We start from the raw sequence: 27,650 nt of genomic DNA, 5'->3' as shown, positions 1-27,650 counted from the left end.
GCCTTCCCTAACCATAACAACCATGTGTACCAAGTTAGAGTCATTATGTATGACCAAATAATTCGCTCATAGATACTTCTTGAGACAAAAACTATATTCATTTAGGATGGTGAAGCCAAAAAAAATTGTGGATCAATTGACAAAATTCGAGAATATCATTGATGACTTGGTGAACATTGAAGGGAACATTGAGGATGAAGATAAGGATTTACTCTTACTATGCATTATATTTTGACCACTCCATGGATAATATGCTTTATGAAAAGTAAGGTAAAATCATCTTCAATGAAGTCTAATCGGCTCTTAGAACCATGGAGTCGACCAAGTTTAAAGAGTTGAAGGTGGTGTGGATGCCTTGAATGTATAGGAAGAGGTGGGAGTAGAGGAAATTGGGGAAAATTAAAATACAAGGGTGGTGAAAAGTTTATGTTTTTCAAGTTTCTTAAGACCGGTCTCTTCAATAAGGATTGTCTCAAGTTGGAAGGAAATAATGACTTTGTGCAAGTTGTAGAGTTGTCTTAGAGGAGAATTATGAGGGTGTGGATGCACTAGTGGTGACATTTTGGAAACCGGAAGGGAATTGGCTTATAGACTTTGAATGTTATTTTCATATGTGTGAAAGGAATGAATACTTTAAGACTGCATATTGAAGAAGGTAGAGCAGTTTTCCTTAAAAAATACAAAGTTTATAAGGTTCAAGTTACATCTTATGATGTTTGACTGTCATGAGCTCCTTTGGTAAGATGTGAGGTAAGATGTGAGGTAAGAATTTATCGTAGATAAGAATGTATGATGAGTTAGGCTATGAAATTAGTATTGAGCATGAGATAATGGAAACTCCTCTGCGTAATGCAAAGATAATAAGTAGAGGTTCCAAATTGTGTGGGTTATACATGTTAAATGGCTCTACTATTTTTTGGCATGCATATAAAACAAGACAAAACATACATGATAATTATGAGAAATGCCGTTTTTATTTGTTGCATGTTGGTGCATGGCTCTAGTTGGACAAGGTTTTCTAGGTGATGGAACTGAACTGAAAATGTTAAAAATGGACATCAGCCTTGAGAGGCAATGGTAAGAATATACATTAAATACTAAACATCACCATAAAAAAAAAATAGTGGTAAAAATACTCGGTTAACTCTTGAAGATAGAAGTTTGTTGAGTTGTACAATTTATAAGGTAAACGGCAAAGTGCACGTACACATTTAGAAGTTGTTGTGAATAATACTGTTTGAGATGGAGTCTTCCACTAGTGGGACTAGAATAAGGCAAGCAATAGTAACTTCAAGCTATTTGGTAAGAGATAGGGAAGTCATGGATAATGATACAAAAAAAGTGACACAACTATAGAGACCTTGCGTGTTATACTTTAATTTTGGATACCTTGAGTATCTTAATGAATTTTACTCCTTTACATTAGTCAGAACAATGTTTCCTTTCTTAGCAAAGAATAATTTCATGCATCATTCATAAAACCTTGAGTTAATGATGGTACAAAGGATCTTAGACCAAAGGCTCAAACTACAACATTGACTTCCACATAGTTTACCTTCATCTTAATACAGACCATTGTCTTTATCTATAACATAAGCTTCAACAAGTTCCAAAGCGTCAACAAGTAGTCAAGAGCGTTGAATGAAGTCCATAGCTTTGGCTTAGTCCATAGGCAAAACTTCTCTTATACTTAGAATTACCTACACACTGAAACACACATTTTCATAAGTGTTCTCATACATTCTTAATTTGTTATCATCAAAACTTTAATGATTTGTTCTTAAACAAATTTTGGTCTAACAAACCAACCATAACACACATCAATAGTTCAAAATGATTAAATAACAATTAAAATTAAATTAATTTCTAAAATCATAAATAGACACATATTTGATGATTTAGGTCATGCAATCTCCCAACACATCATTATATTAAGGGGATAATTCAAAGATAATAACCAACATTAATTTTGTGGTTATCATTTATCTTTTGTGATTTTCCCTCTTTTAGCCATCAAAGCTTATACAATTTTTGAAATTTAATAAAAATAAAATGTACTTTTATGATTGGTAATTTTTTTAATCTTTCTTTTTACTAAATGTGTTGAAGGGACACACAACACATTGATATACATTTAATAATGATTCTAATTTTATAAAAGGTTTTTTTACAACTACACATGGGCCATTTAAAATTATATAAATTATGTAAGTAGACAATCAGCTTTAAAAATCATAAAGTGATTAAACTATTTGTTACATATAAAGTGAGAAAATATGACTGAAATTCTCAAGTTTGTTTGTGTTATGATTATATTTCTCTCCTCATTTATTGTTTCACAAAATATTGATTGTAAGTTTTTTATTTTTTTTATCTTTTTAAATTTCCTTCGTTACTTCTAACAAAATAATTTCATCTCATTTTAATTTCATTATTTTATTCTCTTTTTTTTTTATTAAAGCGGGTGGTAATAGAAGATGTTTTAGAGATTCTGATTGTCCAAAAAATATGTGTCCATCCTATTTGGTCGTGAAGTGTCTCAGAAGTAATTGTAAGTGTGTTAGACCAGGGTTGCAAGTAAGACTTAATCCCAATTGATTTTGTATTTAGTGAAAGAGTCAAGAGAGTGCACAAAAAGTCTTTAGAATATTACATAATCTATCATTTATATTCATGTTATAATGTTTTTTTACTTGTAATTGTTCTCAAACATCATTTCTATTTCTCTTACATTTTAGTTTTTTTAAGAAACTCGGAGTGTTTGCCTGCTTCTAAAAGATATGGAAAACTAGAATGTTAATACAAAATTATAATTGTCTATTGCAATAATTGTACATGTCTTAATTAAATGTTTATTTTTGTGAGCTGTATTCAAATTAAATTAGAAAATTTATCTATGACTCTAAGAACCAAGCTCTATTTTCCTTGTGTTATACAAATACTTGTGATTTAAAATTTACATATATCAGTATTTGTTAAAGAACTATAGCAAAGACTTAAAGAGCTAAGTATTCATGATCAATACAAACTTTAAGTATTGTTGTTATTATATACTAGCGTTCAGACCGGCACTTCCGTGCCCGTCTGTCCGCTTTTTCTACTGCGCTAACGCATATATCTACACAAAAATGATAGGTTAGAAAAGAAAATGCTACTTTTGAATAGTAGCTATTCTATGAATAAAGAGATATAAATAGACAGTAAGTGAATAAGAGGATTAGAACACACTATAATTGTTATTTATTAATTGAAATAGTTGTAAACATAAGATAATTGACATATCTCACATTTAACACACTTCATAGTATCAAATATGCACACAATAAAATAGAAATATATGAAACATAAGAAAATTATAACATCAACTTGTTATCTGAAACCTTTCATTTTGATTCCAAATGCACAATTAATCTCTTTAGCCCTTTGCCATTCAAAAAATAATTTGCATCTCAAAGGCCTAAAATAAAGTTTTTTACATAATTACTTCATTAAAATGTATTTCAGAACATATATATATATATATATATATATATATATATATATATATATATAACTTTTGAACTTTCTCCCAGTCCTTATATGGTTCTTATTCTCCACTCTATGGTTGAGGTTGGAATGAGTTTAGGGGTTGAACATGGGTAAAGTATACTTGAGTAACACAAAGTAAATATCAAATAAGTCCAGAGGTACAAAACATAAAAAATTGTGTCTTTATTTATAGGTATATAGGAAGAAAAAAAAACCAAATTATTTTCTTTGTTCATCATCTCTATTTACATCACACTTTCATTTTCTACAAAAGAAATGAAGAGAATAAAATTAATTGTAGAAACAGAATAAGAAAATATTTTAACTAAAATTTGTAAACAACCCTCTCTCTCTCCAAAAACCTTATGCCTCCAACCTTCATCATTTTGTGCAAGTGCTATGTGAGGATTTGCATTTAGGCCAGGGTGAAAGGGTTACCTCGATGGCTCCCTATTTTCCTTAAATATTAGTTTGTCCCTTCTCTTTCTCTACCTTGTCTTTCATCTCACATTGAACCGATGTTGATAGAAAACAAATAGTAAATGAAAAAAAAGACAGTTAAGGTTAAAGTTCAAAAATTTTAGCTTGTTAAAAAAAAAAACACGTTAAAGTTCAAAAGTCAAAAACTGAAATAATAGTATTAAAATTGTACCATTTCCCTCTAACCCGCTCTCTCAATTTGTTCGTTTTTACCAAACACGTGCAACCACCGGCTTCTTGAAAGATAACAACAAATCATTCTATATCAATTCACAAAATACCTACATTTTCATAAACAGGTCGACCTTGGTTACAAAATGTTGTCAACATATTTAATGTAGATACTTTAAATAATAATATGGTTTTTGAAATTGATCACATTGTTATGAACAAAATCTGAACAGTTTTATAATGGTAAAAGAAAAAAACCGTAGAACAAAATCTCCAAATTTAAAAAAAAATAGAAACGAAGAAAAAATAATGGTAAAAGAAGAAAGTGTGTGATCTTAGTATAAAAAGACATGGATGAATACATGACCAAAAAAAAGACATGGATGAATATTAAAAATCGTAGAAGCACAACACACAAAGTAAGAGAGTTAACAGTAACCTACTAACATTTCATGGTCGTCTCATTCTTGTTCCCATTAATAGTTATGGAATATGATAATAGAAAAACCACTTTCATGAAGAAAAAAATGAAAACAAATTAAGGTTAGAAGATTCATGTTCAAACAAAAAAAAAGGAAGATTAGAAGATTGAAACATAATAGAAGTTACATCAATTTTCCACACTAAAAAAGGGATTAAAATATAATTGGAATTGCATATGAAAACTAAAGGAAAACAAATGAATACAATAAATCATTGTAAGGGAAGTTTGAAGAAAAAGTCAATGAAGGATATAATAGAAACAAAAATTTGACCAATAAAATCACCAACTAAATTCATACTGAAATCGAAATTAAAAATAAGAAATGTATTATGAAAGTATGTACCCTATTGTCAAATGGATGAAATGTATATTTCTCTTTGTTAAAATAAATGGATGATAAAAGGGAAAAGAAATATAGAAACTTGGTGAAACCCTGTCATGCTTTCCTCTTTATCTTTGGATGAAACGTCTCTCTTGCAATTGTAATTTGGAACGTCTCTCATTTTCTTTCGTTTTTTTGTTTTTTGCCCTGAGAAGAAAAACAATAGAACTGGTCAATCCTCAATTCTCATTTGCAATTGTCAAATAGAAAGAGAGAGAAACTGCCATAAATCACCCTATTATATGTACTTCAATGATAAATGTAACAAGTATAAAAAAGTTGATGATTCCTTAAAAAAAACTAATGATTGAAATAAAATCGTCATTGTTTTATTTTGAGATAGAAATTGAGAGAGATAATATAAGAGAATTCTTCACAAAAAAAAAAAAGATAATATAAAGAAGAAAGTCATTGGAAGGAACGCATAGCCTTGTAAGTTGTAAAGGCCTGAAAGCTGCACGCATGTAGTGAGCAAGCATGACTTTAAATTTAATGGGAAGGTAATAATATCAATGGAATGAAATGGTGCTACTGAAAAAAATGGTAGAATGAAAATTGTGGCAGAATGTTGTAATGGAAAGGAGATTGTAAGGGAAAGAAGTTATATTTTGATTTTCAAACATGGTAATGTAACCAACTTAACTTTTAACCGTTTATATTATGGAATATTTGCAATTAATTAGGGGTAAAATAGGAAATAAAATAGGCTAGACCAAAAATGTATTGCATTTATTAATAGGTATAGATGTTGACAAATTTTAACAAGTACATCAAATTTTTTCAAGTAAAAATAAAAAAGTTGTAAGTTATCGTCTCCACATAGATTGTTGTTTTCAACTCGGTAATTAACTAAACTTATGATAAAAGAAATAAATTGGAGAGCTTTTACAAGAATGGTTGTTTGAGAATAAAAAATAATGGTCTGAAATAGATTGATGACGACGATTAATTAGATTATTCAAATACCTCTTATATGTCCTTATTGGATATCCCATGTTCCAAGATCAAAGAGTATTTAATGTTTATACTCGCGACACCTAACAAATTAAGACCTGTTCCAGCTATGGTTCCATAGACCCCTACGTGCAATATTCCTTCTCTAAATATAGTAGGGACTTATATTCTCACGAGTGTTTGAGAACATTAAGCATAGTCATACAAAAAGTGAACTTAACAAAGATTGAGTGCTTGTTTTTATGCATACTTTTCTGTTGAGTGTGCTCATATTAAGATTCGTTTGAGTTATTAGATCTTGCTCCAAATAAGCCTAATAATCATTTTCTCCATCTTTTTAGTTCTCTAAGCGTTCATTTATATTCTATAAGACAAATCCTGAGACATATGTTGTAAACTAGCTCCATTGTGTTAGTTTCTTTGTACTATTTTCTAATACTTGTATTAAAATTTGATCTATCTTATTATTGAGTAATATTATGGAGATGGAAATCTCCGAAGACACAGTGCTTTCACTAAATAAGTTTAGTTTTACAAATTGTGTAATTAAATCACTTTTGGTTTAGGGTATCACATTTTAATCATTTTTCCAACAATATTTTTTGTTGTTCTTGTGATTATAGAGGAAAATATCACCTTTTACTATATGACTATGTGAAAGCATTAAATAGTCGGTTGCTAGATCAAGTTAAACTTTATTTGATTTGTTTGATAGCCTCAAAATCGTAAATTTTTTAATGGCTAATTTCTTAATCAATTTTCTGCTGAGGATCATCCTCCATGTCACATACTAGAACACCCACTCTCCACAAGAGTTCATGAAGAAGACAAGTGTGTTCCAAGGATACCCACTCTTGGCTATATCAGCGATGTTTTCGTTGATCACCTTCCAAAAATAGATATATTGTCGCGTGACTATTGATGATATGTCATATTACGTTATTCTTTACACGTTTTTCAGTCAATTTCAGTAGGTTTAACAAGCACAAAAGAGGAGTATTAGAATAATTTACTTAAAATTTATGGACATTTGTAATGTTTTCCATATTTGAGTATGTAATTATGTTCTTTCTGAAACTTAGAAATTTTAGGATGTTTTGTCGTAAATTCACGAAGAAATCATGCATATAGGCAATGCAAGACATCCGAAGATCTGTGAAGATCTTGGGAAGATGAAGAATGAAGATTCAAGAGGCCTCAGGAGGCATTATAAAGGGAGGAATTCTATTCTCGAGTTCCAGGACATCTTACATAGAAGCAAACATCCGAAAAGGAAAAGAAACATACAATTTTAACACTGTCGGAACTCACATGTATAACGACCCGATTTTAGAATTTTATTTAATTAATTTCTTTATATATTATTTATTTAAGATGTTTTTATTCTGCTGCAGGATTTATGAAAAACAAATTATGCATGTTTTTGAGAAAATGATAACGTAACATCTTGAATTCTTTTAATTAAATGATTTATTTGCATTAAATATTTTTTGTGGGGTTCAACGGTGTTACACAAGTGGTTCCTTTAGAGGACAATATATTATAAATAAGTATGTATATAATTAAAAGAGTATATGAACAGGTTACACTTGTATATGTATGTATGTGAATATGTTCAAGTGTTTAGACCTTATTCGATCAAACTTCGTATTTATATATAGCTGAAGCTTGGTGTTGAAGATATCTTGTATTTGAATACTCCATCCGTTCCAAATTATAAGCAAAAAATAAAGAATCACACTTATTAAGAAAACTAAAGTATAAGAATTTGGAGTATAATTTTTTGTGTTTTCTTTGGAAAAAGTGTTACAGGAAGAAGTAAAAACAATTTTCATTGGCCATTGGTTATGCAAAAAATGAAAGAGAGAGAAAATTGAATGTAATTTGCATTTAATTTTATGAGAATAAACAAAAGTTTTTCTTGAAAAAGAGATTTTAAAAAAAACAAGATTAAATAGGATAAATGTTTGTCTTTTTTGCTTATATTTTGGGACAATGAAAATGAGTTTTTTTTTGCTTATATTATGGGACGGAGGGAGTATTTGATTGAATATTCAATTATTCTTGATTAATTGCAGTCAGCATATCAACCATTCATTTTCATCAATGATGCTCTTAATAAATTTTAGTCCTTTTCACAAGTCAGAACAATGTTTCCTTTCTTAGCAAAGAGTAATTTTAGGCATCGATAATGAGACCTTGAGTCAATGCTAACAAACGATCTTAATCTAGAGCCTCAAACCACAACATTGACTTCCACATAGTTTACCTTCATATTAGTAGTACACAAGTCAGAACAATGTTTCCTTTCTTAGCAAAGAGTAATTTTAGGCATCGATAATGAGACCTTGAGTCAATGCTAACAAACGATCTTAATCTAGAGCCTCAAACCACAACATTGACTTCCACATAGTTTACCTTCATATTAGTAGTAGAAATCATAGTATTTATCTTTGACATAAGATTTATCAAGGTCCAAAGTGTTAACAAGTTGTTCAGAGTGTTGACCGGTGTCGAGAGCTTTAGCTTGGTCCAAAAGCAAAACTTCTCTTATACTTAAAATATTTTGCACATCTAAACAAACATTATCCTAAGTGTTCTCATACATGCATTGTACATTCTTTGTTATCCTAAAAAATTAGGTGCTTTGTTATGCAACTAATTTCGGTCTAACAAACCAACCATAACAAGCATCAATAATGAAAAATGACTAAATAACAATTAAAATTAAATTAATTTATAAAATTATATATTGACACATATTAGATGATTTAGATCATGAAATCACTCAAGACATCATTATATTAAGTTGATAATTTAAAGATAATAATCCACATTTATTAGGTTATTATTCATATTTTGAGATTTTCCCTTTCTCGGTCATCAAAGCTTATACAATTTTTGAAATTTATTAAAAATATAATGAACTCTTATGATTGGTCAATTTTTTAATTAAGTTTTCTTTTTACTAAGTGTGTTGAAGGGACAAACACAAGACATGGATATACATTTAATAATGGTTCTAATTTTATAAAAGATTTCTTAAACTTTACAAGGGCCATTTTTTTTAAACAAGGAAATTGCAGCAAGAGCTGCAATCCCATAATATATTATGGAAGATAAAAGATATACAAAACAAAAGAGAGAGGGAACATGAACCAAAACCCTCAAAGAAACATTTGAAAATATATAAAATAATTGTTGTAATTTTATAAAAGGCTTTTTACAACTTCACAAGGGCCATTTAAAGATACATAAAATGAATACCTAAGTAGAGGATGAGCATTGAAAATTATAAAGTGATAAAACCAACTGTTACATAGAGTTGGAGAATATGGCTGAAAGTTTCAAGTTTATATGTGTTATAATTATATTTCTTTGCTCATTTATTGCTGCAAAAAATATTGACGGTAATCCTTTTTTTTTTATCTTTTATAATTTACTTCTTTACTTCTTACAAAATAATTTCATCTTATTTTAGTTACATTTTTTTATTCTCTTTTTTCATTGAAACGGTTGGTCGTAGAAAATGTTTCAGAGATGATGATTGTGCAAAAAATATGTGTCCGTCTTATTTGGTCGTGAAGTGTGTCAACGGTATTTATAAATGTGTTAGACCGTAGTTCAAATAAAAACCTAATCCCAAGTGATTTTGTATGTTGTGCAAGAACCAAGAGAGTACACAAAAGTCCTTTAAGAATATGTATGGACTATGATTTATTCATTTTGTTGGAATCCATTAATTGAATTTTTATTTTTATAATTTCCAGAACCTTGTATTGAAGGCTTTGTACTCTAAGAGGATTTACATATATAAGTATTTGATAAAGAACGATAATAAAGGCAAAATACCTACGTATCCATGATCAGACACAAACTTTAAGCACTGTTGTTATTATATATGAAGATAAATTTGGCAAGTTCACTAAACCTTTTTCAAGTAATAATGTATTAAGTTATCGTCTCCATATTGTTCTTTTCAACTGGGCAATTAACTAAATTTATAATAAAAGCAGTAAATTTGGGGGATTTTACAAGATTGGTTAATAAAAAAATAATGGTTTTTAACAAATTGATGACGACAATTAGGATCCTTCGACTACATCCTATATGTTCCTAGATCAAAGACTATTTAAGGTTTATACTCGCGACACCAAACAAAGTAATACTTATTCCAGCTACGGTTCCATAGATCCCTACATTCAACATTCCTCATCCAGATGTAGGTGGGACTTATAATGTCAAGAGCGTTTGAGAACATTAAACATAGTCATACAAGTAACAAACTTAACAAACTTAAAATAAATTGATGGCTCAATTTATTTTCTTTGATTTCTTCATGGTTAAGTAAAATTAATAGGTAATCTTCATCATTGCATCATTTGCTTTGTCATTTAGCTAAAAAAATCTACGAAATTTTATGGAATTACGTGAAAGTAGCTTAACTGGCATTTAGGTAAATCTACGTTATCATTTTTGTAATTCTTTTTTTAATTTAACTTTTCTTTTGAATGTTTATCTTTTATTTAATTGAGTAAAAAAACTCTGTTTTATTTAATATGTTTTAAAATTTTACCTTTTTTTGAAAGAAAATGCGAAAAAGGCATTGATCCATCAAAAAAGAGTATTTTAATTAAACTTTTCTTTTAAATGAATGTTTATCTTTTATTTAATTGAGTAAAAAAATCTGGTTTATTTAATTTGCTTTAAAATTAAAATCTTTTTGAAAGAAAATTGCAAAAAAAAAGGATATTTTGAAAAGGCACGAGCCCGTCAAAAAAGAGTAGTGACGGTTCTTTAAAAAGTGTTTTGAATATTTTTCTATTTTAAAGATTCTCAAATGTCTCTATAGAGGATGATATTTATTCTTTTGTTTTACATATTGGTTTTCAAAAAGAGGTGTTTCAATATACTTTATTCCTTACCTTAAAAAAAAAAATTCCTTATGGCTTAAAAAAAGAAGTTAGCTAATGTGACACCTCCAAATCGAGGCATACAACATTGAAAAAATCAGCTTATTTGTCCCATTAATTAAATGTCCAGTCAAATAGAGGTGCCGTTTTGGAATCAACTTTTTTGGCTTATAAATATTTCGAAGTTCACACTCTAAGATATAAGTTTGAGTAAATAGTCAATTTCCCTTCTGAAATTGTAAGTTTCATCAATTACCTTCCTGAAATTAACAAACCTTCAATTATCCCCATGTAATTTCACAACGTTGGTCAATTTACCCCCTCCGTCAAATTTTTCTGTTAGTGAACATGACATTTTGCAAATACCCCCCCCTGAAGTTTTGCACTTATGTGCAAAATGCCCTCAAAACTTAAAAATTTATATTATTTTTTTCTTAAAAACATACAATTAATAGTTAGTGTAATAGTTAAATATTAAAACTAACTATTAATTTTGGAATTTGGGAAAACTACATGCATATATACATCAAAATAGGCTCAAAAATGGGAAAAAAATATGTATTTTTTAAAGTGACAATAATGGGATGATTTGTGGATTAATATTGGGGGTTGTGTAGTTTAAATGGTTTGAGCAAATGTTGAAGGAGTTGGAGGAGTTAAAAGACTAAGATGGTTAAGGAGAAAATATAAATTTAAATCTGATTATTAATTTGTTTATAAACCTCTAAAAATAATAATTTGTCTATTAGAAATAACCATTATTGTCACTTTAAAAATACATATTTTTCCCTATTTTGATGTATACATGTATGTAGTTTTTTCAAACTCCAAACTTAATAGTTAGCTTTAATATTTAACTATTAATTGTTTGTTTTTAAGAAAAGAATAATATAAATTTTTAAGTTTGGGGGGCATTTTGCACATAAGTGCAAAACTTCATGGGGGGTATTTGCAAAACATCATGTCCACTAACAGAAAAATTTGACGGAGGGGGTAAATTGACTAACGTTGTGAAATTTCAGGGGGGTAATTGAAGTTTTGTTAATTTCAGGGGGGGTAATTGATGAAACTTATAATTTTAAGAGGGAAATTGACTATTTACTCATAAGTTTCATCCTCTTGAGAGGTATTCATGGCAGAGGAAAAACAAGGACAAGGAACTTATCCTCCTCAGGAGCAGTAAATGAACCCTTGCCAAGTGAGTTCTAATGTTTTTTTTTTGTCAGATAACCTAATAATTAAAAATTCACTCGTGAATAAGTGGAGAATTCGAGTTTAAACTCGATACCAATTGATCCATCGTCACGGGAACTAACAATCTTTTGATTTAAATAGTGATATTGAATATATATTTTGGCTTTCTCATAAATATAAAAATGATTTGAAATAAGATTAAATAATTAATTTCAGGGAGAAATAATCCAACAAGAAGAAATTGGTCTGAGCTAGTTGGTGTGACAGCAGAAGAAGCAGAGAGGAAAATAAAGGAAGAGATGAATGGAGTTGAAATTCGAGTGGTGCCACCTGGCTATTTTGTTACTGCTGATTATAACACCCAAAGAGTTCGATTGTATGTTGATCAATCTAATAAGCTCATTAAGACTCCAACAATTGGTTGATTCATCAACTAAATATTGTTCAAATGAGATTTCGGTATAATGCTAGTGGTGAAATTTAAAGAATAAATGGAGTTTTTTTTTTTTTTTTTTTTTAATTAGAATAAACAAGGGTGGTTAGGAATAAAGCTAGCATATGTATGTAATTTGAAGAATAAACAAGGGTGTTGTTGTGACATTTTCAGGTTCATACATGTTTAAGCTTATGATTTGTGTTATGCATATTAATATTTATCTAAATAAATTAAAAAAATGATGATTGACTACCAAATTGAAATAAATTATCTTAAAACAAAATTCAAAATCAATTTGACGAAGAAAATTGTAAAATAGGATTAATATTATATTTTTGTGTTAAGCATATGGTTCTTAGGGGAAGGAGTCTTAATAATATGTAGTTAGGTTGAAAGGTAAGTAACATATTTTAGTAATTTAGAGTTTGGTCAGGAGGATAGATTAGTAAATTCTAGCCCATAATTTTATCCGGGAATCAAATTTGGGTTCTACCACACGATTTATCATTTGATGAAATTCATTAATTACTTAAGAACAATCAATTTGTTGAAATAATTTAAATAATTAATTATAATGTTTGGATGGTATATGTTTTCTTTTTACATGTTCCTTCAATTAAATCACACTGAATACTTAATGGTAAAAATTTAACATTATAAATTTAAGGTATTAAGTTGGGATTGCTTTTTTAGTGATATCTGGGGTTTAAACCCAGACCTTATAAATATTATGCATTATCATTAAAAATACCTAAACCTGTAAGAATTAAAAACGTGTATGAAAACATTATAACACAAAACGTGCAAGAATTAAAAACAACAAAAGTTATATTACAAGAAGTAAAAATATAACTAAACGTTAATTGTCGTTATCAGACTATGTTTGAGTTGTCTTGATTAATTGCTAGCCATCCCTTCATGTATCAATTGAGGAAAAGAACAGATTAATTGACAGACTCTGGACTCTCACACTTGCCTAATAAACCTCAAATCTATAACAAGATTCTCATTCTATAGGCATCATGTGTTATTATTTCTCTCAAGGAACTCAACTTAATAAACTATTTAGCAGCTAATATTATTGGAATTAGAGGTACTTCCCCACAAATAAAATTTGAGGATATTACTATAATGAAGAGTTGGAGAACAAAGACATGAGAAAAATTATAAGATGAATATAAAAGTATAGGATTATTGGTAAGCTAAAAACTATTTTTCAACTTAACTATTAAACATATATTGATACGTGGTAAAATTGAAAAGAAAATGGTGATATCTCTAAAATTAAGAGACAAAAAGAAAATCTTAAAGATATTATTTGCTATCTTATTTCATTTCATTAACATCATCTTAGAGTACAAAGGCATTACTACAAGGTTCTTGAAATTATAACGATAAAAATTTAATTATTGGATGCCAACAAAATGAATACATGATATAGATTATGTAATATTCTAAAACTTTTGTTTACTCTCTTGGTTCTTTCACTAAATACAAAATCATTTGGGATTAAGTTCTACTTGCAACTCCGGTCTACCACACCTACAAAGTCTTCCGATACACTTCACGGCCAAATAAGATGGGCACATAAATTTTGGACAATCAGAATCTCTAAAACATTTTCTATTACCACCCGCTTCAATGAAAAAAGAGAATAAAAGAATGTAACTAAATTGAGATGAAATTACTTTGTTAGAAGTAAAGAAGGAAATTTAAAAAGATAAAAAAATAATAATAATAATAATACTTACTGTTACCGTCAATATTTTGTGAAACAATAAATGAGGAGAGGAATATAATCATAATACAAACAAACTTGAGAATTTCAGTCATATTTTACGCACTTTATATGTAACAAATGGTTTAATCGCTTTATGATTTTCAAATCTTGACGTCTATTTACATAATTTATATATTTTTAAATGACCCTTGTGAAGTTGTAAAAAAAAACCTTTTATGAAATTCGAATTATTATTAAATATATATCGATGTGTCGTGTTTGTCCCTTCAACATATTTAGTAAAAAATTTACCAATCATAAGAGTTTATTATATTTTTAATAAATTTCAAAAATCGTATAACCTTTGATGGCTGAAAGAGGAAAAATCACAAAAGATAAATGATAAGCACGAAAATGGTGGTTATTATCTTTAAATTATCCCCTTAATATAATGATGTCTTGGGAGACTGCATGACCTAGATCATCTAATATGTGCCTATTTATGATTTTAGAAACTAATTTAATTTAATTGTTATTTAATCATTTTGAACTATTGATGTGTGTTAAGGTTGGTTTGTTAGACCAAGATTTGTTTAAGAACAAAGCACTTATGTTTTGATGATAGCAAATTACGAATGCATGTGAACACTTAGGAAATGTGTGTTTAAGTATAAGAAAAGTTTTGCCTATGGACCATGCCAAAGCTATGGACTTCAGTCAACACGCTCTTGACTACTTGTTAACACTTTGAAACTTGTTGAAGCTTATGTTATAGACAAAAACAGTCCTCTCTATTAAGATGAAGGTAAACCATGTGGACGTCAACGTTAGGAGTTGCCTGGAAGAACTAATAATGACATCAAAGGAAGATGAATTTATATACCACAATTGAAATTTAGAAAATATCCATAAATTTTTTATGAGATAAATGAAACACTTTTAGATGTCCCAAACATGTTCTACAATAACGTGGGAAGTACTTCTACAAGCAATCATACTACTTCAACATTGATTGATAGGGGTAGCATTGGAACTTCTCATATACCTATGGATCCACCCCCACCATGTTCATACCTTCCACGTATGATGCTTGGTGAGTATCCTCAAATTACACCTTAGATTTGGGAATAATGCTAGTGGTAATATTTAAAGAATAAATGAGTTTTTATTTTTTATTTTTTAAATTAGAATAAACAAGGGGGGTTGGGAATAAAGCTAGCATATGTAATTTGAAGAATAAACAAGGGTGTTGTTGTGACATTTTCGGATTCATACTACATGTTTAAGCTTATGCATATTAATATTTATCTAAATAAATTAAAAAATGATAATTAACTTCCAAAGTGAAATAAATTATCTTAAAAACAAAATTCAAAATCAATTTGACGAAGAAAATTGTAAAATAGCCTCTGGTTCCTAGGGGAAGGAGCCTTCATAATATGGAGTTTGGATGAAAGGTAAGTAAGAGACCCAGGTAATCTTGAGTTTGATTGGGAGGTAAGTAAATTTTAACTTAGAATTATTTCATCAAGGAATTGAATTTGGGTTTTACCAAACGATTCGTCTTTTAATGAAATTTATTAATCATTTGAGACCAATCACTTCATTGAAATAATTTGAATAACTAATTATAATTTTCGGTTGGTATACATTTTCTTTTTACACATTCCTTCAATTAAATCACATTGAATATTCAATGATAAACATTTAACATTGTAAAATTCAAGGGATTAAGTTCGAATTCTTTTGAATTATTAAAAAAAAAAGTTCGAATTCCTTTGAAGATAGTTGTAAAGAGTTTCCCTACCCCAATATTTTGTTTTTTAAAAACAAAAACCACATTAAATAATTATTTATTTTTTTTGTAAAAATAAAAAAAATTATAGTAGTATTACCATTCTAACACAAAACGTGCAAGAATTAAAAACAACAAAAGTTACATTACAAGAAGTAAAAAGTGGTAAAAAAAAATGCCACTCAAAAATTCTATTTATTTACTTGGTTAACGAATTTAATTTTCAGTTTATGTCTAATTTTATGAACCAAGCTAAATGTTAAATCCCCTAAAAAAATACCTAAAGTTAATTGTCATTCTCAAAGTATGTTTGAGTTGTCTAGATTAATTGTTAGCCATCCTATCAAATTGTACCTGACGGTCACATTGATGAATTGAGGAAAAGAACAGATTAATTGATAGACTATGAACTCTCTCAATTGCCTAATAAATCTCAAATCTATATGAATAAAAAGATTTTCATTCTATAATCTTTTTTCTATTTATAGGCCTCAAGTGTTATTATTTTTGTTAAGGATAAATTATTTAGCAGATAATATTATTGGAATTAGAGGTAGTTCCCCACAAATAAAATTTAATAATATTACTATAATGAAGAGTTGGAGAACAAAGACATGAGAAAAATGAAAGGAGGATGACTGTGAGAGTTAACTTAAAATCAGGTTTCTGCAGAATTGTGGCACGATGGAGGTTTTAGTTTTTTGGGCAAGGCACTGGAAACATCGTGGCACGATGGTGCGCTGGCGGATAAAAATAAAATGTATTTTTGGGAGCAGATTTGTTACAGATTTTAAGCAGAACTTTTACTATAAATATAGACCTTGTATCAAAGCAAACTTTGAGATAGAGGGGGGCTGAAACAAGGGTTTAGAAAGGCAACAACAAAACTAGGGTTTGTATAGATTTTGTCTCTTCGGAACAAACACTAGGGTTTGTGGGTTGATTCACCTTGGGAAACACTATTAGGATTGGAGTCTCTTGGTTACGGGAAGAGATTGGGACTTTGGGTAGAATTAGGCGGGAGACTTATTCTTGTAACCCATTGATTTCTCTTTGTAACGAAACTCATCATATAGTGGATTGGATGGCTGCTCTCTCCCCTAGACTAGGTCAGATTGGACAGAACTGGGTCAACAAATTTCTTTGTGTTCTTCTCCTTCTTTGTGTTCTTCTCGCCGTTGTTTTCTACTTTTGGCTTGTATTTATAACTTTCATACACTTTGATTTTGGTTGCTTAATTATCCCTTGCTCCACACATCAAGTTGTTATTGGTGTGATTTTTCATCGAATTCGCAACAATTGGCGCCCACCGTGGGGCAAAGGTCAAAGGATAATTAAGTACCATGGGTTCGAAGTGGGATATTGAGAAGTTTACCGGAGATAACGATTTCGGGTTATGGAAGGTAAAGATGGAAGCGGTGTTAATACAGCAAAAGTGTGAGAAAGCTTTGAAGGGTGAAGGTTCGTTACCGGTCACAATGTCACGAGCGGAGAAGACCGAGATGGTGGACAAGCCCAGGAGTGCCGTTGTCTTGTGCCTCGAGGATAAAGTTTTGAGAGAAGTAGCAAAGGAAGCAACCGCGGCATCGATGTGGGCAAAGTTGGAATCTTTGTATACGACAAAGTCTTTGGCTCATCGGCAATTCCTAAAGCAACAACTCTACTCATTCAAGATCGTAGAGTCAAAGGCCATCATGGAGCAACTTACGGAGTTCAACAAAATCCTAGATGACTTGGAGAATATTGAGGTGCAACTTGAGGACGAGGATAAAGCTATACTCTTGTTGTGTGCTCTACCGAAATCTTTTGAATCGTTCAAAGATACCATGCTCTATGGCAAGGAAGGCACTGTTACCTTGGAAGAAGTTCAAGCGGCTTTGAGAACCAAGGAGTTGACCAAGTCCAAGGACTTGACTCATGAACACGTTGAGGGCCTAAGTGTCACAAGAGGGAATGGTGGAGGTAGAGGTAACTGGAGAAAGAGTGGAAACAAGTCAAGGTTTGAATGCTTTAACTGTCACAAGATGGGTCACTTCAAGAAGGATTGTCCAGAGATTAATGGTAACTCCGCACAAATTGTCTCTGAGGGTTATGAGGATGCGGGTGCTCTGATGGTGTGGTGTTGTTTGGAGGATGAAGAAGGTGATGTGTCTCACCTTGGGATTGATGCCTAGTGGAGCGGTGTTCGTCTGGAGAGACGTTAAACACTCAACATCAGCCTGGAGAGGCGGTGGTAAGAATACTCTGATCTACCTGTTGAGGTGGAGTTTCAAGGTTGAAGACATAGTGGGATGTACGCATTTGCTAGTTGAGGTAGAGTACGCTCAGCGTGAGGTGGAGTTGAACACACTGGTAATGGTACGACTATGAAGGACCTTGGGTGCTATGCTCTATGATGAGCAAGGGATTTCTTCATGAGGTTGGAGAATGTGTAGCACGGCTTGCGAGATTACTCTAAAAGAATGCCAAGGGTGATTGGATGCAAGGTGATCTTCAAGGAAGCAGGAGATGTTCTGCGTTGAAGATGTTATGGTGAAAGCTTGTGGGACTACCTAAAACTCCTAGTGTAGTTGGACTGCAAGGACTCTTCGAGAAGGCGGAAGACATTCCGATGACTGAAGGGGTTGAGGTGTATACTTGTGGATTACTCTAAAAGCCAAGGGTGATTGGGTACAAGTAGATCTTCAAGGAAAGCAGGAGATGTCTCGTATTGAAGAGGTTATGGTATAGTCTTGTAGAACTACCTGAAATTCCTAGTGTAGTTGGACTACAAGCATCTTCGAGAAGGCGGAAGATATTCCGATGGCTGAAGAGGTTGAGGGTGTAAACTTGTGGAGCTACTTGGAGTAGTGGGAAGCAAGGGTTTGAGCAGCAAGGAGGTTGCTGATCGACATCATCACTGATTTGAAGTCAAGGTGGAGAATTGTGAGAATTAACTTAAAATCAGGTTTATGCAGAATCGTGGCACGATGGCAAGGCAACGTGGCACAATGGAGGTTTTAGTTTTTTGGGCAAGGCACTGAAAAAATCGTGGCACGATGGGGTCGCATCGTGGCACGATGGTGGACTGGCGGATAAAAATAAAACATATTTTTGGGTGCAGATTTGTTACAGATTTTAAGCAGATTTGTTACAGATTTTAAGCAAGACTTTTACTATAAATATAGACCTTGTATCAAAGCAAACTTTGAGAGATAGAGGGGGCTGAAACAAGGGTTTAGAAAGGCAACAACAAAACTAGGGTTTGTATAGAGTTTGTCTTTTAGGAGCAAACACTAGGGTTTGTGGGTTGATTCACCTTGGGAAACACTATTAGGATTGGAGTCTCTTGGTTACGGGAAGAGATTGGGACTTTGGGTAGAATTAGGCGGGAGACTTATTCTTGTAACCCATTGATTTCTCTTTGTAACGAAACTCATCATATAGTGGATTGGAGGGCTGCTCTCTCCCCCAGACTAGGTCAGATTGGACCGAACTGGGTCCACAAATTTCTTTGTGTTCTTCTCCTTCTTTGTGTTCTTCTCGCCGTTGTTTTCTACTTTTGGCTTGTATTTATAACTTTCATACGCTTTGATTTTGGTTGCTTAATTATCCCTTGTTCCACACATCAAGTTGTTATCGGTGTGATTTTTCATCGAATTCGCAACAATGACCAAGATGCCAAAGCCAAATTTTAGAGTTGTAAATTTTGAGGTTTTTTTTTTTAGAAAGAAAAAAAAGCTCAAAATTTACAACTCTAAAATTTTCTATGATAACATAACCGAAACATAATATAACTTTTCTATGATAACATTTTGTCGAACACATCATAAGTGAAAAAAAAATTATTGCATATTTCAATTCTCGGATAAACTTTTGAATGAAAATATGGTAGTTACTTGTGATTACATTCAATTAATTCGAAATTGTAGAAGAAAAAAAATGTCACAACAATCGAAAGCAAGAATTTTTCTTAAAGTGTTTGAGACAAAAACTTTTTATAGAATGATACTTTGCTTCATCATACCCAAATTAAAAACTCTAGAAAATAGAACCTAATTTATTCATGTGAATTTAGCCCAGTTGGTGGGGACAATGTATATTATATGCAGGGGTTGAGATTCGAACCCCAGACACTCCACTTCTCCACATTTAAAAATTATGATTTAGAAATTAAAATGATTTGAAAAAACCTTCAACTAAACTAGTTTATTTGAAGCTTGTAACAAAAGCTTTTTGTAGAATGTACGAGGTATGAGTACATGTTCGTTGTATATAACATATGAAGAAAGCTTCAAACAAATTTTATGCAAAATTTATTTAGCTTCAAAGAAATTTTGTGCAAATTTATTTGCTTTCTTTTTCATTGATCTTAACTTATCTCGAATCGTCGATTTTGATACATTATACGGGAATTTGTGCAAGCGAATTCATAAAAGTATCATGAACTATTACACAAGTATCAATTTGCCGAGTTTGCAACGCATCAAGAGAATTATGTGACTATGACTTATACAACTAGCCAGTGGCTACTGGCTACCCATTTAAAGAAAAAAAAATGGACAATATTTATTCATATTTGTTATAAATAATGTATGAAAAAATCGTAGGTTTCCACCAACTCCACCTTTGTTATCTTTGTTTGGATAGTGAAATCGGCATTGAAGTATGAAAAGAATCAGAAAAGAATCTTCTTTGGTAGGATATAAAAGCACAAGCATCCATCCAAAAAAATATAAGCACGTGAGAAAGAATACACAACGCACGGTCCAAAGATTTGAGTTTTTGTTTTTTCTTCGTTGGTTAACGGTTCAAGAAGAAAACCAAACCGAACTCAAGTCTTTTCACAATTTAGAAAAGCTAAATTGAATGGCTAACGGTTTTCTTTTGGGTTTTTGAACCTACTATTTAAGGTACCATCGAACACTACACCACATGTGAACACATCATTCATTCAGAATTTGAATTTGGATTCACAATATTTATGTGAGACTTGTCCCTTTCTGCTAAATCCAACATTTACTTATAATACATTATTTGAGTTTAACTTGAATGTATCGTAAATATGAAAAGGATGTACAAGTGCATCTAATCACAACTCAACTCGTGAATACTTGTAGATGAATTTTAGGAACCAATAAAAGAAAATGACAAGTGGTTGTTTTCAGAGTTTGAACTCGTGACCTTTTACAACAACTTTACCGTTGCATCAAGACTCTATTTTTTATTTTTTACATTACTTGGTTGTTTTACATTATTCCTTTTCATCGCTGATACATCAAAGTGATCAAACTTACTTTTGCGTTGAAAACATGTAAACATATATTACGAATAAACCCTCAATTTTGTTGCTCAATTTTAGTCTTCCTCCAACTTCTTTCTTGAAATGTAGAAAATTATAAAGGGAAATGCTAACGAGTGCCTCCGGGGCACTCTTGAAGACATTTTAAAGATAATATTTTTTGAAATTTTTTGTAATCAATACATTGGAAATTGAAACATTTGATTTTTTTTTTTTTATGGAATAATTTCTCCTTTTAAAATGCTTAAAAGTGTCCCGGAAACACTCGTTAACAAGACCCAATTATAAATAGTTCCCAAAGTATATGAAATTCGACATTTTATTCGATAAAGTATATGAAAATTTTGTTGTGTTAGTCTCTGACATCTTAACAAGCAAACACTGAAATAACAAATCTCATATATTTGAGGGATTAATTACTTCCTCTTGTCCTTATTATAAAAAAACCAATTAATTTTTAAATTTATTGTGTAAGTGATGTATCTAGTATATATTTATAACGAAATGCATTAATTATTCTATGAATCTAAAAAGTATTGTTTCTAATAATAAAGACCAAATAAAATATTATTTTTATGACTAAGGACTAATATGGAGAGAGAGTTAAACAGTGGTCGCATTAAGATTTTGTAAATACACATATTAGCCCCTCAAGTTATTCACACAAAAATTATCCCAACTCCAATTTACATTCCTGAAATCATGGCAGAAGCAGTGATTGGTGGAGCTTTCCTCTCTGCTTTCTTTGATGTTGTCTTCAAAAGGCTGGCATCACCTGAAGTTGCTAATTTGATCCTTGGAAACAAACTTGACAAGAAATTGCTTCAGAGGCTCGAGACAACTTTGAGAGTGGTTAGAGCTGTGCTTAATGATGCTGAGAAGAAACAAACCAGGGATTCTGATGTCAACAACTGGCTCAATGATCTCAAAGATGCTGTCTATGTAGCTGATGACTTATTGGATGAAGTTTCGACAAAAACTGTGATTCAAAAAGAGGTAACTAATCTCTTTTCGCGCTTTTTCAATGTGCAAGATAGGGGTATGGTTAGTAAGTTTGAAGATATAGTTGAGAGACTAGAATATATTTTGAAACTCAAAGACAGTCTTGAACTCAAAGAGATTGTAGTGGAGAATTTGTCATATAAAACTCCATCAACATCTCTCCAAGACGAATCTCGTGTGTATGGCAGGGACAAAGACAAGGAGGGCATCATCAAGTTTTTGTTAGATGATAACAGTGATAATGGTGAAGAAGTGATTGTGATACCTATTGTGGGAATGGGAGGGGTAGGAAAAACTACTTTAGCTCAGTTGGTGTACAATGATGAGTATTTGAAGCATGTATTTGATTTTAAAGCTTGGGTTTGTGTTTCTGAAGAGTTTGACATTTTGAGGGTTACAAAGATTATAACACAAGCAATTACAAGAAGAACTTGTGAAATGAATGATCTAAATTTACTTCAACTTGATTTGCAAGATATGTTGAAAGAAAAGAAATTCTTTGTTGTTTTGGATGATGTTTGGATTGAGGATTATGTCAATTGGGATCTTCTTATAAAACCTTTTCAACGTGGGATTAAGGGAAGTAAAATTCTTATAACAACTCGCAGTGAAAAGGTTGCCTCTGTAGTCCAAACGGTTCAAACTTATAGGCTAAATCAGTTGTCGAATGAAGATTGTTGGTTAGTGTTTGCAAACCATGCATGTTTTACCCCGGGATCTGGTAGGAATGCTACAGATCTAGAAAAAATTGGCCGAGAGATTGTTAAAAAGTGCAAGGGATTGCCTTTAGCAGCACAATCACTTGGAGGCATTCTGCGAAGAAAACATGGCATATTGGATTGGAGTAATGTACTGAAGAGTGACATTTGGGAATTATCTGAAAGTGAAAGTAAGGTCATTCCGGCATTGAGAATTAGTTATCACTATCTCCCTCCACATTTGAAACGCTGTTTTGTTTATTGTTCGCTATATCCCAAAGATTATGAATTTGAGAAAAATGATTTAATCTTGTTGTGGATGGCCGAAGATCTTTTATTGCCACCAATAAAAGGAATGACTTTTGAAGAGGTTGGTTCTGAGTATTTTGATTATTTAGTTTCGAGATCATTTTTTCAACAATCAAGTACTCGGAACATGTCATTTGTGATGCACGATCTCATGCATGATTTAGCAACATTCCTAAGTGGAGAATTCTTCTTTAGATCGGAAGAACTTGGGAAAGAAACCAAGATTAACATCAAGACTCGTCATTTGTCATTCACCAAATTCGATGGTCTAATCTCAGAAAACTTTGAAGTACTTGGTAGAGTAAAATTTCTGAGAACATTCTTACCGATCAACTTTGAAGTTGCTGCATTCAACAATGAAAGGGTGCCATGTATCTCGCTATTGAAGCTTAAATACTTACGAGTTTTGTCATTTTCTCGCTTCAGAAATCTTGACATGTTGCCTGATTCAATAGGTGAATTGATCCATTTGCGATACTTGAATCTCTCATTGACAGGAATAAGGACCTTGCCAGAGTCATTGTGTAATTTGTACAATCTGCAAACTTTGAATCTGTTTGGTTGTTATAAGCTGACTATGCTACCATGTGGAATGCAAAATCTTGTGAACTTGTGCTATCTTGATATTGCTGAAACTGCATTAAAAGAGATGCCCAAAGGTATGAGCAAATTAAACCAATTGCATCATCTAAGTTATTTCATTGTGGGCAAGCAAGAAGAGGATAGTATCAAGGAATTGGGAGGACTTTCAAATCTTCATGGATCTCTTTCAATTAGGAAGTTAGAGAATGTTAGAAATGGGAGTGAAGCATTGGAGGCGAAAATGATGGATAAGAAGCAGATTAACAACTTATTCTTGGAATGGTTTTCAAGTGATGATTGTACAGATTCTCAAACAGAAATTGATATACTTTGCAAATTACAACCTTACCAAGACCTGAAATTGCTATCAATAAATGGCTATAGGGGTACAAGATTTCCAGATTGGATTGGGAATCCTTCGTATCACAATATGACTAGTCTAACAATCTCTTCTTGTGAGAATTGTTGTTTGCTTCCTTCACTTGGGCAACTAACAACTCTCAAGTACCTCACTATTTCAGATTTGAATGGGCTAGAGACTATAGATGGTAGTTTCTACAAAAACGGAGATTCTTCTTCTTCCGTAACACCATTTCCTTTGCTTGAATTTCTTGAATTTGAAAACATGCCTTGTTGGAAGGTGTGGCATTCATCTGAGTCATATGCTTTTCCTCAACTTAAGCGTCTCACAATAGAAAATTGTCCAAAATTAAGAGGAGATTTACCAGTTCACCTCCCTTCATTGAAAACACTTGCAATTAGAAGTTGTGAGCATCTTGTCTCTTCTCTCCCAAAAGCTCCTTCTGTTCTTAGTTTACAGATAGTAAAAAGCCATAAAGTAGTTTTGCATGAATTACCTTTTTCAATAGAGTTTTTAAAAATTAAAGGAAGTCCAGTGGTGGAGTCTGTTCTTGAGGCCATCGCCGTCACCCAACCAACATGTGTCAAATATTTAGAATTAACAGATTGTTCATCTGCCATATCTTATCCAGGTGATTGTTTGTGCATATCAATGAAGACTTTGCATATAGAGGATTTTAGAAAACTAGAATTCACAAAACAGCACACTCACAAGTTACTAGAGTCATTGTCAATACACAACAGTTGTTATTCACTCACATCTCTCCCATTGGATATCTTTCCGAAACTAAAACGTCTCTACATCAGTAACTGTGAAAATCTAGAATCTCTTTTGGTATCAAAGTCACAGGATTTTACTCTTCAAAATTTGACTTCTTTTGAGATCCGCGAATGCCCCAATTTAGTATCATTGTCAAATGAAGGATTGCCTGCACCCAACATGACCCGTTTTCTCATATCCAAGTGCAACAAGTTAAAGTCACTGCCTCATGAGATGAACATTCTTCTTCCAAAGTTAGAATATTTCCGACTAGAAAACTGTCCAGAAATTGAATCATTCCCCGAAAGTGGTATGCCACCTAAGTTGAGATCGATTCGCATCATGAATTGCGAGAAACTACTTACTGGTCTGTCCTGGCCTTCCATGGACATGCTTACTGATGTAACAATTCAAGGTCCATGTGATGGGATCAAATCTTTCCCAAAGGAAGGTTTGTTACATGCTTCCCTTAAGTCTCTAACACTACTTACATTTTCTAGTTTGGAAATGTTGGATTGTAAGGGCCTTATCCATCTCACCTCCCTCCAACAGTTAAGAATTAGGGACTGCCCACAATTGGAGAACATGGTTGGAGAAACACTGCCAGCCTCACTACTAAATCTTTACATCATTGGATGTCCTTTGCTGAAAGAAAGGTGCCACATGAAAGACCCTCAAGTTTGGAACAAAATTTCCCACATAAGGGACATTGATGTTGATCATAAAAGGATTTCATGAACTACTATTGTCAACTGGTAATTGTTATGCTCTTGCAGTCTTGATTACTTCATTATCTTGCAAAATAAAAACTATTATTTGAGTGTAGTTTATTTAGCCTAGTTTGAAAGTAAAGAGATTCATACTTTTAGTTAATGATTTGTTCATAATTCCTTTTTGTTTTGTCTTCAACAAAAATTGTAAGTACATTTAACTTGGTTTTGTATTCAACAAACCTAAGAGAGTACTTAGTCTGTTCATTGTTGATTATAAACATAAATATGGTAATATGAATAGAAATACATGATAATTAATTAATCACGTGTCCAAACATTATAATTAATTAAAAAAAAAATTTAACCAAGGTTGTTTCCAACAATTTGGAGGCCCGGCTACGGACTTGACAATTTTCATTTTAAATGAATTGAAAAAAAAAATCAACACTATTTATAGTGATAGACAATTAAATTGTAGTTAAATATATAAGCAATTGCTCAAACATGACTTTTACCTACAAATAAATAGACATTTACTTATGGACAATTCATAATTAACAATAAAATTGTTGTCTTCCAAACTTTTACCTACGAAAAAATGACATTTAGTGACGGATGTCGTCTATAGATACAAGTTTTTTTTTCTTCCTTTTTCTGAATATTTTGAGGTCTCTCTATGTGTGATGCCCTGTGCCAAGGGCCTGGTTGCACTTGGCCTACGCCGGCCCTTTTTTTAACTAAGTGAATGACCTCAAGTGATTAATGTTCTCCACAAAATAATGAATCACTTGGAAGAACCGAGTTAGAGTCATTGATGGAATAATTTTGGGTTAAACTTTACTTACCTCCGAATCGAACTTCAGATGAACAGAGTCCCTTATTTACGACCAAACATCAGATTATTAGGACCGTTTTTCCATAAAAACTAAAGGGTCGATACAAAAATAAATTATTTAAAATGTTTTGAAATTGTCTACGTCAAATTAATTTTGAAGTTTTTTTTAAGATAATTTATTTCAATTTAGTAGTCAATTATCATTTTTTTAATTTATTTAGATAAAATAATAATATGCATAACACAAATCATAAGCTTAAACATGTATGAACCCGAAAATGTCACAACAACTCTTGTTTATTCTTCAAATTACATATGCTAGCTTTATTCCTAACCCCCCTTGTTTATTCTAATTAAAAAAAAAAAAAAACTCCATTTATTCTTTAAATTTCACCACTAGCATTATACCCAAATCTCATTTGAACAAATATTTAGTTGATGAATCAACCAATTGTTGGAGTCTTAATGAGCTTATTAGATTGATCAACATACAATCGAACTCTCTTGAACCTGAAATAGCCAGGTGGCACCACTCGAATTTCAACTCCATGCATCTCTTCCTTTATTTTCCTCTCTGCTTCTTCTGCTGTCACACCAACTAGCTCAGACCAATTTCTTCTTGTTGGATTATTTCTCCCTGAAATTAATTATTTTATATTAATGAGAAAGCCAAAATATATGTTCAATATCACTATTTATATATGTAGGACTTCGAGTTTAAGCTCAAATTCTCCACTTAATCACGAGTGAATTTTTAATCATTAGGTTAACCGAAAAAGAAAGAAAAAAAACATTAGAACTCACTTGGCTGTTCCTGAGGAGGATTTGTTCCTTGTCCTGATTTTTCTTCTGCCATGAATACCAAACTATAGACAACTTCACAAAATGATATTTTGCTGATCTCTCAAGTGAACTTAAAATATTTATAAACCAAAAAAGTTGATTCCAAAACGGCACCTTTGTTAGATTGGACATTTACTTAATGAGACAAATAAGCTGATTTTTTCAATGTGGTATGCCTAGATTTGGTGGTGGTGACACAATAGCTAACTT

General features: G+C 31.6%; 3 protein-coding genes and 1 long non-coding RNA gene across 4 annotated transcripts; 2 read left to right on the top strand and 2 right to left on the bottom strand.

Annotated features, from left to right (window-relative positions):
- The first annotated feature begins 9,155 nt into the window (after positions 1–9,155).
- Positions 9,156–12,746, top strand: LOC11409031 (subtilisin inhibitor CLSI-I). The gene is made up of 2 exons (XM_003598737.4): positions 9,156–9,409; positions 12,323–12,746. Exons 1-2 carry the CDS (start codon positions 9,334–9,336, stop codon positions 12,529–12,531), a joined length of 285 nt encoding a protein of 94 aa, XP_003598785.1. The 5' UTR covers positions 9,156–9,333; the 3' UTR covers positions 12,532–12,746.
- Positions 12,747–13,922: 1,176 nt separating this feature from the next.
- On the bottom strand, positions 13,923–14,453 carry LOC11411689 (uncharacterized). Its single transcript, XR_003009833.2, has 2 exons — positions 14,294–14,453; positions 13,923–14,178 (listed from the first exon to the last, which is right to left on the bottom strand). It is a non-coding gene; the product is annotated as an uncharacterized lncRNA (long non-coding RNA).
- Positions 14,454–21,938: 7,485 nt separating this feature from the next.
- On the top strand, positions 21,939–26,104 carry LOC11414691 (putative disease resistance RPP13-like protein 1). The gene has a single exon (XM_003598734.4). It carries the CDS (start codon positions 22,041–22,043, stop codon positions 25,785–25,787), a length of 3,747 nt encoding a protein of 1,248 aa, XP_003598782.1. The 5' UTR covers positions 21,939–22,040; the 3' UTR covers positions 25,788–26,104.
- A 774-nt stretch (positions 26,105–26,878) lies between these two features.
- LOC11413188 (subtilisin inhibitor CLSI-I) lies at positions 26,879–27,650 on the bottom strand. Its single transcript, XM_003598733.4, has 2 exons — positions 27,402–27,650; positions 26,879–27,234 (listed from the first exon to the last, which is right to left on the bottom strand). The coding sequence occupies exons 1-2, from the start codon at positions 27,451–27,453 to the stop codon at positions 27,041–27,043; spliced, it is 246 nt and encodes an 81-aa protein (XP_003598781.1). The 5' UTR covers positions 27,454–27,650; the 3' UTR covers positions 26,879–27,040.

Source organism: Medicago truncatula, chromosome 3 (assembly GCF_003473485.1).
Source record: "Medicago truncatula cultivar Jemalong A17 chromosome 3, MtrunA17r5.0-ANR, whole genome shotgun sequence".
NCBI lineage: Eukaryota > Viridiplantae > Streptophyta > Magnoliopsida > Fabales > Fabaceae > Medicago > Medicago truncatula.
Note: the sequence above shows the minus strand (reverse complement) of the source record. Positions and strands in the feature narration are given on the sequence as shown.